The sequence below is a fragment of the Phlebotomus papatasi genome, chromosome 3, assembly GCF_024763615.1.
Source record: "Phlebotomus papatasi isolate M1 chromosome 3, Ppap_2.1, whole genome shotgun sequence".
Classification (NCBI taxonomy): domain Eukaryota; kingdom Metazoa; phylum Arthropoda; class Insecta; order Diptera; family Psychodidae; genus Phlebotomus; species Phlebotomus papatasi.
Window position 1 is genome coordinate 30,401,727 of NC_077224.1, and position 11,703 is coordinate 30,413,429.

At 36.2% G+C, this 11,703-nt stretch overlaps 4 protein-coding genes and 2 long non-coding RNA genes across 6 annotated transcripts in view; 4 read left to right on the forward strand and 2 right to left on the reverse strand.

Annotated features, from left to right (window-relative positions):
- The first annotated feature begins 298 nt into the window (after positions 1–298).
- On the forward strand, positions 299–5,640 carry LOC129807518 (nuclear pore complex protein Nup154-like). The gene is made up of 5 exons (XM_055856838.1): positions 299–535; positions 671–1,777; positions 2,522–3,146; positions 3,228–4,762; positions 4,836–5,640. Exons 1-5 carry the CDS (start codon positions 443–445, stop codon positions 5,481–5,483), a joined length of 4,008 nt encoding a protein of 1,335 aa, XP_055712813.1. The 5' UTR covers positions 299–442; the 3' UTR covers positions 5,484–5,640.
- Positions 5,641–5,876: 236 nt separating this feature from the next.
- On the forward strand, positions 5,877–7,534 carry LOC129807582 (negative elongation factor B-like). The gene is made up of 2 exons (XM_055856958.1): positions 5,877–6,198; positions 6,284–7,534. The coding sequence occupies exons 1-2, from the start codon at positions 5,950–5,952 to the stop codon at positions 6,878–6,880; spliced, it is 846 nt and encodes a 281-aa protein (XP_055712933.1). The 5' UTR covers positions 5,877–5,949; the 3' UTR covers positions 6,881–7,534.
- Positions 7,277–11,703, forward strand: part of LOC129807600 (negative elongation factor B-like) — a 17,426-nt gene continuing 12,999 nt past the window's right edge. The window contains 1 exon segment of the mRNA XM_055856982.1: positions 7,277–7,409. Within this exon segment, the coding sequence (XP_055712957.1) occupies positions 7,277–7,409 (133 nt within the window).
- Positions 9,169–9,844, reverse strand: LOC129807597 (probable DNA-directed RNA polymerases I and III subunit RPAC2). The gene has a single exon (XM_055856979.1). It carries the CDS (start codon positions 9,502–9,504, stop codon positions 9,202–9,204), a length of 303 nt encoding a protein of 100 aa, XP_055712954.1. The 5' UTR covers positions 9,505–9,844; the 3' UTR covers positions 9,169–9,201.
- LOC129807603 (uncharacterized) lies at positions 9,967–10,607 on the reverse strand. The gene is made up of 2 exons (XR_008752297.1): positions 10,365–10,607; positions 9,967–10,229 (listed from the first exon to the last, which is right to left on the reverse strand). It is a non-coding gene; the product is annotated as an uncharacterized LOC129807603 (long non-coding RNA).
- On the forward strand, positions 10,700–11,550 carry LOC129807602 (uncharacterized). The gene is made up of 2 exons (XR_008752296.1): positions 10,700–10,870; positions 11,133–11,550. It is a non-coding gene; the product is annotated as an uncharacterized LOC129807602 (long non-coding RNA).

Sequence of the window (11,703 nt, forward strand, 5' to 3'; positions counted from 1 at the left end):
ACAATTATGATATTTTTTTTAGAGATGTTCATTTCAATTATTAAAATATCACACAACTTCTTTCACAATCAATATTACATACAATTGATATGTATATGGACTTTGGAGGGATAAATTCTCTATCAAGGTTACCAATTTTTCTGTTTTTAATCTAAACAGAAAAAAAATGAATTTGAAACGACTTTTCTTCGCCCGCAGAACTCGCATTCGACTGACCTTCGGCCAACTTCAAGGAGCAACAGCGCTGAATCAGATCGTTTATAGCACAGCTGTCATATTATCTCGAATTATTTATAGCGTAGTAAATTGTCAATGCAACGCAAAAAGCAAAGAAAAAGAAGAAGTTTTGTGAAATACCGGTGGCGTCTCTTAAGTAATTTCTTGAATATACCAAAAAATATAAAATTTTCCCAAAGTAGTTCATAAAAGATTTTACCTAAAGATGAGTATACCAGATTGGAGTGGAAATTCTTTGGAAGTTGCTGGAAATTTCATAGATCGACATTTTCAATGCCGTTCTTCTAGTTTATTAGAGGTAAGTCTGTAAAATTTCTATTTTACACACATAAGATAAATCAAATATTTTTCATAATTTTACAGAAAGTATGATTATTATAATTGCTAGTATATTGAAAATTAGTAATTATTTCTAATCTAAATTATCATCTAGGTGACTGGAGTCGCACAACACGGCATGGCAACGACAAGCGGTCTTAATGATTATGACTACCAAAATCTGTCAAGTCTCTCCCTAAATATGAAGCAACTTAACCAAGTTGCGACTATCAACAAAGTACCAATTCCTTCTGAGATTCTGGAGCACTTAAACAACATTAAATGCCATTACATGATGGGTTTATTTCCCGAAATTGGCCGGGCATGGCTCACTATTGATTCAGACATTTTCATTTGGGCATACGAAAACGACCGAGATGTTGCATATTTTGATGGCCTTAATCACCTTATCGTTAGCGTAGGCCTAGTCACACCAAAACCTAATGTGTTTGTGGCCGATGTTAAATATCTTCTTATTCTCACCACACCCATTGAGATCGTCATCTTGGGAGTGATGTTTGGAGACTCTGCTAAAACAGTTTGCTCACCAAATAGATCGGTACGTGGTGTGAAACCATTTGAGGAACTTCATATCAGTCGACCAATCTTTGTCTTGAATACTGATAATGTATCGATCATGGCAATTGAGGGCACCGCTGATGGTAGAATTTTTCTTGGTGGACGTGATGGCAGTCTTTTTGAGTTACAATACCAAGCGGAATCCAATTGGTTTGGACGTCGATGCAAGAAGGTCAACCACTCACAAAGCCTAGTATCGTACATGGTCCCAGGATTTCTTAAAATATTTTCTGAAAATTATGCCGTGGCACATATCGCTATAGATAATAGCCGACAGATGTTGTACGTGCTATTTGAAAAAGGAGCAATCGAAGCATGGGAACTGGAATACAATGATAATATTCGACGAGTAGGAAGAGTAACACATCGTGAAATTATTCAAGCAGCAGTGAACATGGTAAAGACTGTAGACCCAACAATTTTTAAAAATATCACAGCAATATGCCCACTGAACCTTGATGACAGTCCACACTTACACTTGATAGCTGTAACCCAGTCTGGTGTAAGATTTTATTTTTCCACAACTACTATCTTTACTACTAAGAGCACCTTGGAATCTATAAAGCCGCAAGGACTGTATCTTTTGCACATCCGCCTGCCGCCAGGATACACTCCAAACACTCAAGTGGGGAAACCACGACAGGTATAATTTTTGCATGATCATCATATTTTGCAAATATAATTTTTTGTCATGAAAATTATTTTCTACAAGCAATTATTACGGTTTATATTTTTATTTTATTATTTTATTTAAGATAACGGAATTACTTCAATATACAGTAGAGTCTCGCTATGTGCCATCGCTCTATAGTCCACAATTTATCGACCGTCGATTTCAAAACACTGATTTTAAGTTAGGTTATGTTTTTTAGTATGCGAAATTCATAATTATTTTAATATTTTTGGCAAACTTTATTAAGTAGTTGTGATAATTGTGATCCACAATGAAGAGAGCAAAGACAAGTACCACAATCGCAAAGAAAGTGAAAGCCGTCGAGCAATTTCAATACTAAAAATCGTTGATAATTTTAAAAAATTACATGCACTATAGTGTCAAATTTGAAACCAAATATGGACTATAGCGAGACTCTACTGTAATTGCCCTATGATCTCTTGCACAATATCATTTAAATTTTATTAGCTGTTGTAATATTATTCGGGATTTTTTTAAATTATTTCACTATAAATATATCTATAAAATATTGGTAATAAAACTTCCCGAATTGCAGTGGCAAATTTCTAAAACAGTCTTATTTCAATTTTTTTAATACCTTTAGGTAACAAACTCACTTTTAGAGAATTTTGTAAAATTTAGTGGTTGCTCTTGGGAACATTGCCTTCTCCAGTTTTCGAAAAAAATATCTAAATTTATTGTTTTTTCCAATAGGTACATTCGGCTTTTTACCACCATGGTTCTCTACTCATGGTGGCAACGTCCCAGCAAGATCAGGATTTGCTATGGTCTCTAAGCTCTGAACCCTTTCCTCATCGGCCTTACCTTACTGAATCTTCAACGGTAATGCAACTAGATGGACAAGTGTGTGATTTGGCTCAGGTTAAGGACAAAGATTCTCACAATCTCACCATCTCACCTATGCGGGCAACTTATCAACCTACTAAGATTGTTCTGCTCACAAATCAGGGTGCACATATTGTAGCTTTACTTAAACCGATGGATCTGTTGCAGCAATTATTGACAGCCTGTCGAGGTCCTCATCATGAGGCTGTAAAAGCTTACTTTCAGTCTCAGACAGAGGCCGAAGCTTGTGCCACAAGCCTCATGTTGGCGTGTACAGAAGCATCACGTAATTCAGAGATGGCCATTTGGGCTACACAGGCATTTTTTTTATATGGTGGAGAAGCACAGTATCGGCAAGCTGGACAATACAACACAAATAACACTTTTGCTGAACAACAAGGATCTCAGGTAATCAACACAATTTTTACTTCACGTCCAGCATCTGCCATTCAGCAAAGTCTTCTGCAGCAAACACAGTTGCCTTCCACTTCATGTAAATATTAACTTTAGTGTATTTTCTTTAGCGTCAACAAACGAGGTAACAAATGAACATTTTTATTTATTTTTATTTCAGTGCAAAATCTTAATACCCAATCAAGCTTCACAATATCCCAAGCCGTAGACATGTGCAGCAATTTTCAGTATTCAGACAAACATACGGGACTGTACCTACATGTATCTCGCTTACTTTCTCCTATATGGAAGCGTCGGTGTCTCTTACAGAATGCGCCTTTTACGAGTTCTATTACACTTCAAGACTGTGGGCAGATCCTAAGTGATCTTTATGCTATTAAAGCTTTTTTGGCTGCGAATTCAAATGCCAGTACTGTATGTACTCAAAGTCAGAGCATTGCGCAATCCTCAACAGGATTTTATCAATATCTTCCAGCAAATAATTTGAGAAGGCCTAACAATATGGCAGAAGATGCAAAGCTGGAAGAAAAAAAATCTCTGGATGCTTTAACCAGGTTCATACGGCATACGTGTGAGGTCGTGGCTTTGTGGAAACTAATATGTGAGCACCAATTTCATATACTTATTGGTGGCCTTTCACGTGAACAACAGAATATTTTAGCTGCTTGTACCTTTCGAGATTTAATACTTTGTCGTCCAGATACATGTTCACAACTCATTATTGTGCTCATTAATTTTTACCTCAATGATAATGCGAGTGTGGGTTCCATCTCAGCTAAATTGCGAGATGTATGTCCTACACTATATAGCCATGAAGAGGCAGTATCACATAAGGCAACCGAGATTTTACTCATGTCTAAAACATGTATCGATAACGAAGAGAAGAATGAAAAGCTGATAACTGCATTGAAACTTTGCAAGGGTGCAGCTCCAAATTTGCCACTAAATAGCATATGTCAACAATTCACTGCGGCCAATTTTTATCAAGGAGTAATTGAGCTATGTGCCGTGTGTGCTTCAAAAATTGATATAAATGGGGCTGCTTTGCATTTCTACAAAAACGGAGAATCACAGGAGGACAGAGAAGGTTTTATGGCATATTCGGCACGCAATGAATGCTACAAGGAAATAAAGCTGATGCTAGAGCAAGTATATCAGCAACTTTGCAATATGGAGATCAATGGAAATACTGAACACCACCACAATACTGAAATTGCAGATGTCAATTCCCAAATATTTAAAATTGTTGCTCTTGCGATTCAAACTCCTGATATACTTCTTCACATAGCCGTGTATGAGTGGCTTTTGTCACACCGCTTGCTGGGTGAACTTTTGGGAGTCAGTGAATCCTCATTAGGTTTGTTCCTCAGCAACTCCTTGTCTAAGTATCCAGATAATCAACATCTGGCAGACCTACTGTGGAAATATCATGAGCGCAATGGACATCATTCGTCAGCAGCAAAAATTCTTGACAATTTAGCCTCAATGAATGCCGAAAATATTACACTGGAACGTCGAATTGAATATTTATCTAAAGCAGTGCTATGCATGAGAAGTGAAACTATTGGATACTCTGTACAAAATGGTGTGTTATTGAAGGCACTGGAGGATAAATTGGAATTTGCTCAAGTTCAAAAGGTTATTCTTGATACAATATCTAGCGTGGGAGAAAATGACTTCAACACTGAAAATGCGGTAAGCAAATATAATTTAAAAATAATTAGGTAATTTTTTAATTTTTTCAACATTTCATTTTTATCAATTTTAGGTGAAACTTCTCAACTCCCACCTATACAATATGACTCAACTATACATTGAATTTGCTGAACCTTTCAATCTTTGGGAGTGCAAACTAAAAATTCTGAGTGTGTCTCACCACAACGATGCTGTTCTTATTGAAGCTGTATGGACTCATATCTTCGACGAAGAATTAAATGCTAGCCCATTAATAAGTGCTGATGAAAGGATGAGGCGCCTTTTGACAAAATTTCAATGCCTCGCGCGAGAATATAGTCATACAGGAAATTGCTTTCCTCTATCTTTTCTCGTGTATGAACTAGAGGTACGCGCCTGTAAGCTCCATTTACAATCTTCACCAGTGCCAGAAGCTTTGATTGCAATGAAAATAGACACTGAGTCTCTTTTGGATATCTACACACGCATGGTGGCAATGAATGATCGTATTTGGCTCACAGAACACAACGAATGGTACCTTGTAGACGCCGCTGCCCAACTAGTAGGTACTTTTATTGATACTTGCAAAGAAACATCAGTACGAAATCTTCGTCGTGCAACAGCAAAAGCACTGAATTTAATCTCATCTTGTCTCAATTTACTCTATACGAAACCAGATACGCAACATCTTATTAATTCCCTACGAGATTTTCAAGTTAAACTAGATCGCATTATTGCTTAGAAAGAAGTTGCCATACTATCATATTAACAAAATTTCTTAATAAAAGGCATTACAATTATTCTGTTTTTAATGATAATAACATGTAACTGAACAAGGCAATTTTGATTTTTTCTGAATTTATAGAATTCCTTGTCTAAAATAAAATATACCAAATGAATCTATTATTCTTTAGGCTTATTTTTCCAGTGTGGTAAAAATTTCAGAAACAATTGATCCCGGGCCGACTAACCACCCACTGGAGAGTGAAGAGTTTATCCGTGGAATTAAAAATATTGTGAACATGGGTTTTTCCTTTATTGATAAAATTTATTTCCTAATATTGACAGAATAGCATAGAATTTTAATTTTGCGGTACACGCTTAGGCATAGAGACAGTCTTGTAGTTTCTATCAAGCGATCACGGGAGCTACAAGGTTTCTTAGACAATATTAAGAGAGGTCAAGAACAAGTACTTGGGGATCTATCAATGACCTTATGTGATCCCTATTCCATCAACTTCTTAGCAACATCTGCAATCAAAATTCTACAGCACCTTATTAACAATGAGGGTTTGGCCAGAGATAATACCATTTTAATTCTCTTACTGAGAATGCTTGCCCTAGGACTTAGTGCATGGGTCATGATCGATTCCCAGGAATTTAAGGAGCCAAAATTAGATAGCCAGGTTGTGACAAAATTCTTACCAGCTCTCATGTCTCTGATGGTGGATGATCAGGTAAAAAATAATTGAGCCTTTTAATTTCATATATATATGTATATAAAATTCTTAATAATATTATTAATGTTTATTGTATTACTAGGTACGACATTTAACAGCTCGTCTTCCCCCAGACGAGCGCGAAAGTGCTATTACAACAATTGAACACTCTGGTCCAGCTCCAGATGCTGTGGAAGCGTATATACAAGAGAGTACAGTGGCATCTATATTAGGTATATACTATACATTGCACACTGCTCGTCAGAAAGATCGGGTTGGCATTTTACGTGTCTTGACTATTCTTGCATGTTGTAAGGATGATCGAGCATATGAAGATCCCTTTCTTCATTCTGTTATTGCCCTACTAATTCCAATGGCTGAAGAATTTACCGCCGAAGATTTTTGCACAGGACTTTTTGATGAATTTCTCTTTGCTAGACTCACAAGAGACAATGTTACGCGACACATGCTAAAGTTATTGTGGTACATCCATATCAAATTACCAGCTGCGCGTCTCCAAACACTTCTCAAGGCACTCCAGCCATCCTCTCAGCACCATGAAAACGTACACAAATTATATGACAATCTACAAACACGGATTGGGCTGGCAATTCAGGAAAATATCGCGTCAGAGACTATAGATATTGACTATGATTCACCTCTAAAAAGTGTTCCTACGCCAAAGCCTCATTATCTTTAGTTTTTTTTTTTATGATGAATTTTTCTATTTCTTTCAGTTTGCCACAGAATTTACCGAGTTGTTTTATGTGTATCTTAAATTTTGATAAAAACATTTAGTGAATCTAGTTATAGAGAAAATTTGTCATTCCAATCAACATAACCCGTTTGTGAATTATAGTAGGCTATGCATTAGTGAAAAAACAATATTTCTGTAAAGTTTATAGCGTTCATAGCTCTTCTCTCAAAAGAAAATGTCGCAAAAATTGGAGAACTACAGTTTGATACTACAAGATGGGACCGTTCTTCATGGCGAAAGCGTTGATCAGCGTGGTGATGTAGACGGAGAATTTTTTTTACCACAGCCATGGTGGCTTATCCGGATCAGAATCTGAATCCGGTCTGAATTTTAGTTGAAATGACTAATCCACCGAAGTTTGTGGGCAATGGATTGGAAGAACTGAAAGTTCCTGGACAAGCTTATCTTCGTGATGCACTCCCTTCTTGTACAGACCCCCTAAAAGCCATTGAGAATTTTCAATTAGAAAATGGTGAGTAAATGTGACGCACTCTTATATTGTATTATTAAAGACTTGTGGCAGTTTTGTTATCCTTCTGAATCCTAAATGATATAATACAAATCAGGACAATAAAATTGTAGTAATATAGAATAAAATGATTTTTTAGGCATCCTATTACCATCTCTTCGCCCAATGTTACCTCTACTTGACCTTCATGGAGTACGGCGGCTGGATTTTCATACGTCGGTTTTGGAGGAGAGCTAATATGATCGGGAACAATGTTAAATTGTATGATATGGTGCTCCAATTTTTGCGTACATTATTTCTGCGTACCAGAAACGTGCATTACTGCACTCTAAGGGCAGAATTACTGATGGCACTACACGATCTTAAGGTTCAAGATATTATTTCCGTAAATCCATGTCACAAGTTCACATGGTGTTTGGATGCATGTATACGTGAGAAAAATGTTGATATCAAGCGATCACGGGAGCTACAAGGTTTATTAGACAATATTAAGAGAGGTCAAGAACAAGTACTTGGGGATCTATCAATGACCTTATGTGATCCCTATTCCATCAACTTCTTAGCAACATCTGCAATCAAAATTCTACAGCACCTTATTAACAATGAGGGTTTGGCCAGAGATAATAAATAAATAAATAATTGAGCCTTTTAATTTCATATATGTATATAAAATTCTTCTGATACTTTCTTCTAGAAGAAAGTTTCAGGATATGGAGGCGATGGGTTAATCATTAGAGAAAGGCAATATTATTCTTACAAATTAATTTATTCTTGTATGAAGACAAGGATTTTTCTGCCTTTACTTGAACTAAGGTTCGTAAAATTCCTAAAGTCCTAAACCCATATTGTTTATTTATATTTTTTTGACTAATTAATATACAAACTGCGACTTTTTACCTTTAGACTATAATTCTTGTAAGCAACACATATGCAATTTTACAAAACAAGTGAAATGTTTAAGTTAATAAATTAATATATATATATATACAGTAGAGTCTCTCAAATCTGAATCTCTCAAATTCGAACGCCGTTTGGATTCAAAATGTCAATTGTGAGGTTATGTTAGAAGGTTCGTATTCTTAGTGAATGAAAATCATATTTATGTGCTTCTTCCTGAATATTTACATACATTATGGTCGTGTAAAATGAAAAGGAAGTATGTTATCATATCACTAAGACTTGTGAGAAAGTACGGGAATTTGATTCAAAGTACAATTTAATCTCACACAAATTTCGTTAATTTTGAAAAAATCGTTCGAATTTGGGAGGTGAGAAATGTCAAAAATACCCCCCGAGCGTTCGAATTTAGGAGACTCTACTGTATATATATATATATATATATATGGAATGTCCGAGGACATGTCCATGGAATGTCCGAGGACATGTCCATGGAATGTCCGAGGACATGTCCATGGAATGTCCGAGGACATGTCCATGGAATGTCCGAGGACATGTCCATGGAATGTCCGACATGTCCATGGAATGTCCGAGGACATGTCCATGGAATGTCCGAGGACATGTCCATGGAATGTCCGAGGACATGTCCATGGAATGTCCGACATGTCCATGGACATGTCCATGGAATTTCCATGGACATGTCCATGGAAATGGAGTCCATGGAGGACATGTCCATGGAATTAGTGTCTAAAAGACGGTTATGTTTTTTTCAGGCTGTAGTAAATTCACGTTGTCTTTGTTGATTTTCCCTTCATTCGCAAGTCAAACGAAAATGGAGAATTCAAGATGTTTATAAATTTGATGCTTCAAGTTTAATAAAATTTATTCTTGTGATTTCTTATAAATTACACTTATAAATAGCTTTGTCGAACTTTTCTAAAGTAAGATCACACACTTGCTCTAAATCTCGTAAACCCCGACGTAGAACATCTATTGCTCTTACAGATCTAATAGTTTGTATTCGAAAATTCATGGTTGATTCAGCTGGATGAGGAATGGTGTATCCAACAAACACAACGTCTGGATATCGCACAATAATAGACCTCAAAGCATTTCCAAGAGTGTGTCCTTCATTTTGGAAGACAAATGTACGACAGTTGTCCATGTACTCGTCCATAGCCAGCTCTGCTATTAAAGGCATTCTATGGCAGCTATTGTATTGTTTTTTTTTCCTATAAATTAACAATAAACTATTAATATTACTGATTATTGTAATAAGCAGCTTTGTCGCGTTATTTGCACTGATTATCTTTTAGGTTAGAAACGATTCCTACAAGCGACCCATCAACTCATCGATCCTCATCGAAAATTTTGTCGGCATCTCATCGATTTTTCGATTTATTTTTGCCGCACTTTAACGGGTTTTCTCGATGGAACTGTTGACAGGAAAGCAAAGTGCGAGTGGAAACCGCGAGAGCGCGTTAGTTGCTCTTGACATTTAGCCAATATACCAAATAAAGCCATAATCAATATGGCTGAATCCAATTTTGACATTGACCCACCCGTATTGTAACACCCACCCGAAAAAAGCCGAAAAGCACGCGGAAAAACTATAGCGTTATAAATATTTTGCCTATTGCAGATCGCACATCGAAGAAATTAATTATTTGAATAAATTGGAAGTTTATTTTCTACTCTGTACAATTAATTGTAACTCGGTCGGAGGGCTTTAAGCTCCTCCAAGATGTATCTGATGATTGGTGAGCTCTGGGCCAAGGGAATGGCTTCTGAATGGGATTTTCCAGCATCTTTCTCAAAATCTGCCAATGATTTCCGGAAGATGTTGTCTTTAGAGATTTTTTCACGCATCTCAGACTCAATGGTCAGGTCAGTCAATTCCTGAGCTAGATTTTCCACCTCGGGATGCTGGAAGGAAGGAATAAAATCGTAAAATTATCGTGAAAGAAACAAATTTCTGCAAAAATTCATGATGTAAAAAATACATAGTCATTTTGCAGAACCATAACCTCAAACACAATGTGCGTTGAGCGACCCACTTACCAGTAAATTTTGGCATTTTGTACTTAAAAAAAACAACTCAGTACAACCCAAAAATAGTAAATATTCACTATTTGATGAGAATAACGTGTATTGTTCAGGACTTTTCTCGTTTAAACACCAACATGCACTGCCCTATTATTTCTTCTTCTTCTTAATCTTTATTTCAGGGCTTTCTTCTAAAAGAAGGTATCGCCCTCTGTCGGACAACACTCGCAATTGGAAAAAACCCTATAAATTTGAAGCACGAATTCCATGTCGAAAAGCCGAAGAAAATTCCAAGGAATTCCGCACGGAATTCTGGCGTCTTTTTCCATGGAATATTAGTGGAGTGCCTATAAAATTTTCCAAAGATATTCCAAAGGAAGCTTTTGCGATTTCATCCGTGGAATTTTTCGCTAGTTTTTCCTATTCCGCTTTCTTTTGCTATGGGGTAGGATTGCATATGGTAATACTATTTCCTATTGTCAATTGAACTTCCTTTTCTTCGTGCTTTTCACACAAGCAAGGTGAGTTATTTTAATGTCGTATTTTTTTTTATCTATATGCGATAAAAGAACAATTTTTTTTGGAAAAAACTTCTAAAAGTTTTTCTAGAAGTATGGAAAGTACCACTTGAAAGAAAAGAAAATTACTAATTTCGAAGTTGATAGACAAAAATTTAAAACAGCAATCTCATGGTCGTGGCATTGTAAACGCATGTTAAAATTTTTCGCGATATTTTTTCTTTTATCATTTGAATTAATTAAATCAATTTTTATCTTCTTACAGATGCAAATCTTCGTGAAAACACGGGAAAAACAATCACCCTCGAGGTGGAGCCTTCTGATACCATCGAAAATGTTAAAGCTAAAATTCAGGATAAAGAGGGCATCCCACCAGATCAGCAACGTTTAATGATCACCAGATCAGCAACGTTTTGGAGCTCTCTGACGTCGTTTGTCTTGCCTCTGCTGAGGAGTCAATTTGATCCTCTTGATCAAATCACAAGAAATCACAAGGAGGTCCTGGGGAAAACTGCGGCGCGGGTGTTTTTATGGCTGCCCATGAGGATCGTCATTACTGTGGCAAATGCAGTATTACATTTGTCTTCAAACAAGATGAAAAGTGAGATTAAAGACAAAGAGTGTGTTTGTAAAATGCGCAATAAATGGCGTCTTTAAAAAACGAACTATGGCTTTTTAGCGAATAGGCGTTCTTTCTTCTTCTATTTTATGTGAGGTTAGGGACAAACGTCAAAACTTGCCTAAAAATCACGTGACGTCATTCAATAAAAAAAAGAAAAATAAAAAATAAAAAGAAATAAATAAAAATAAATAAAATAGAAAATAAGAAATGAAAA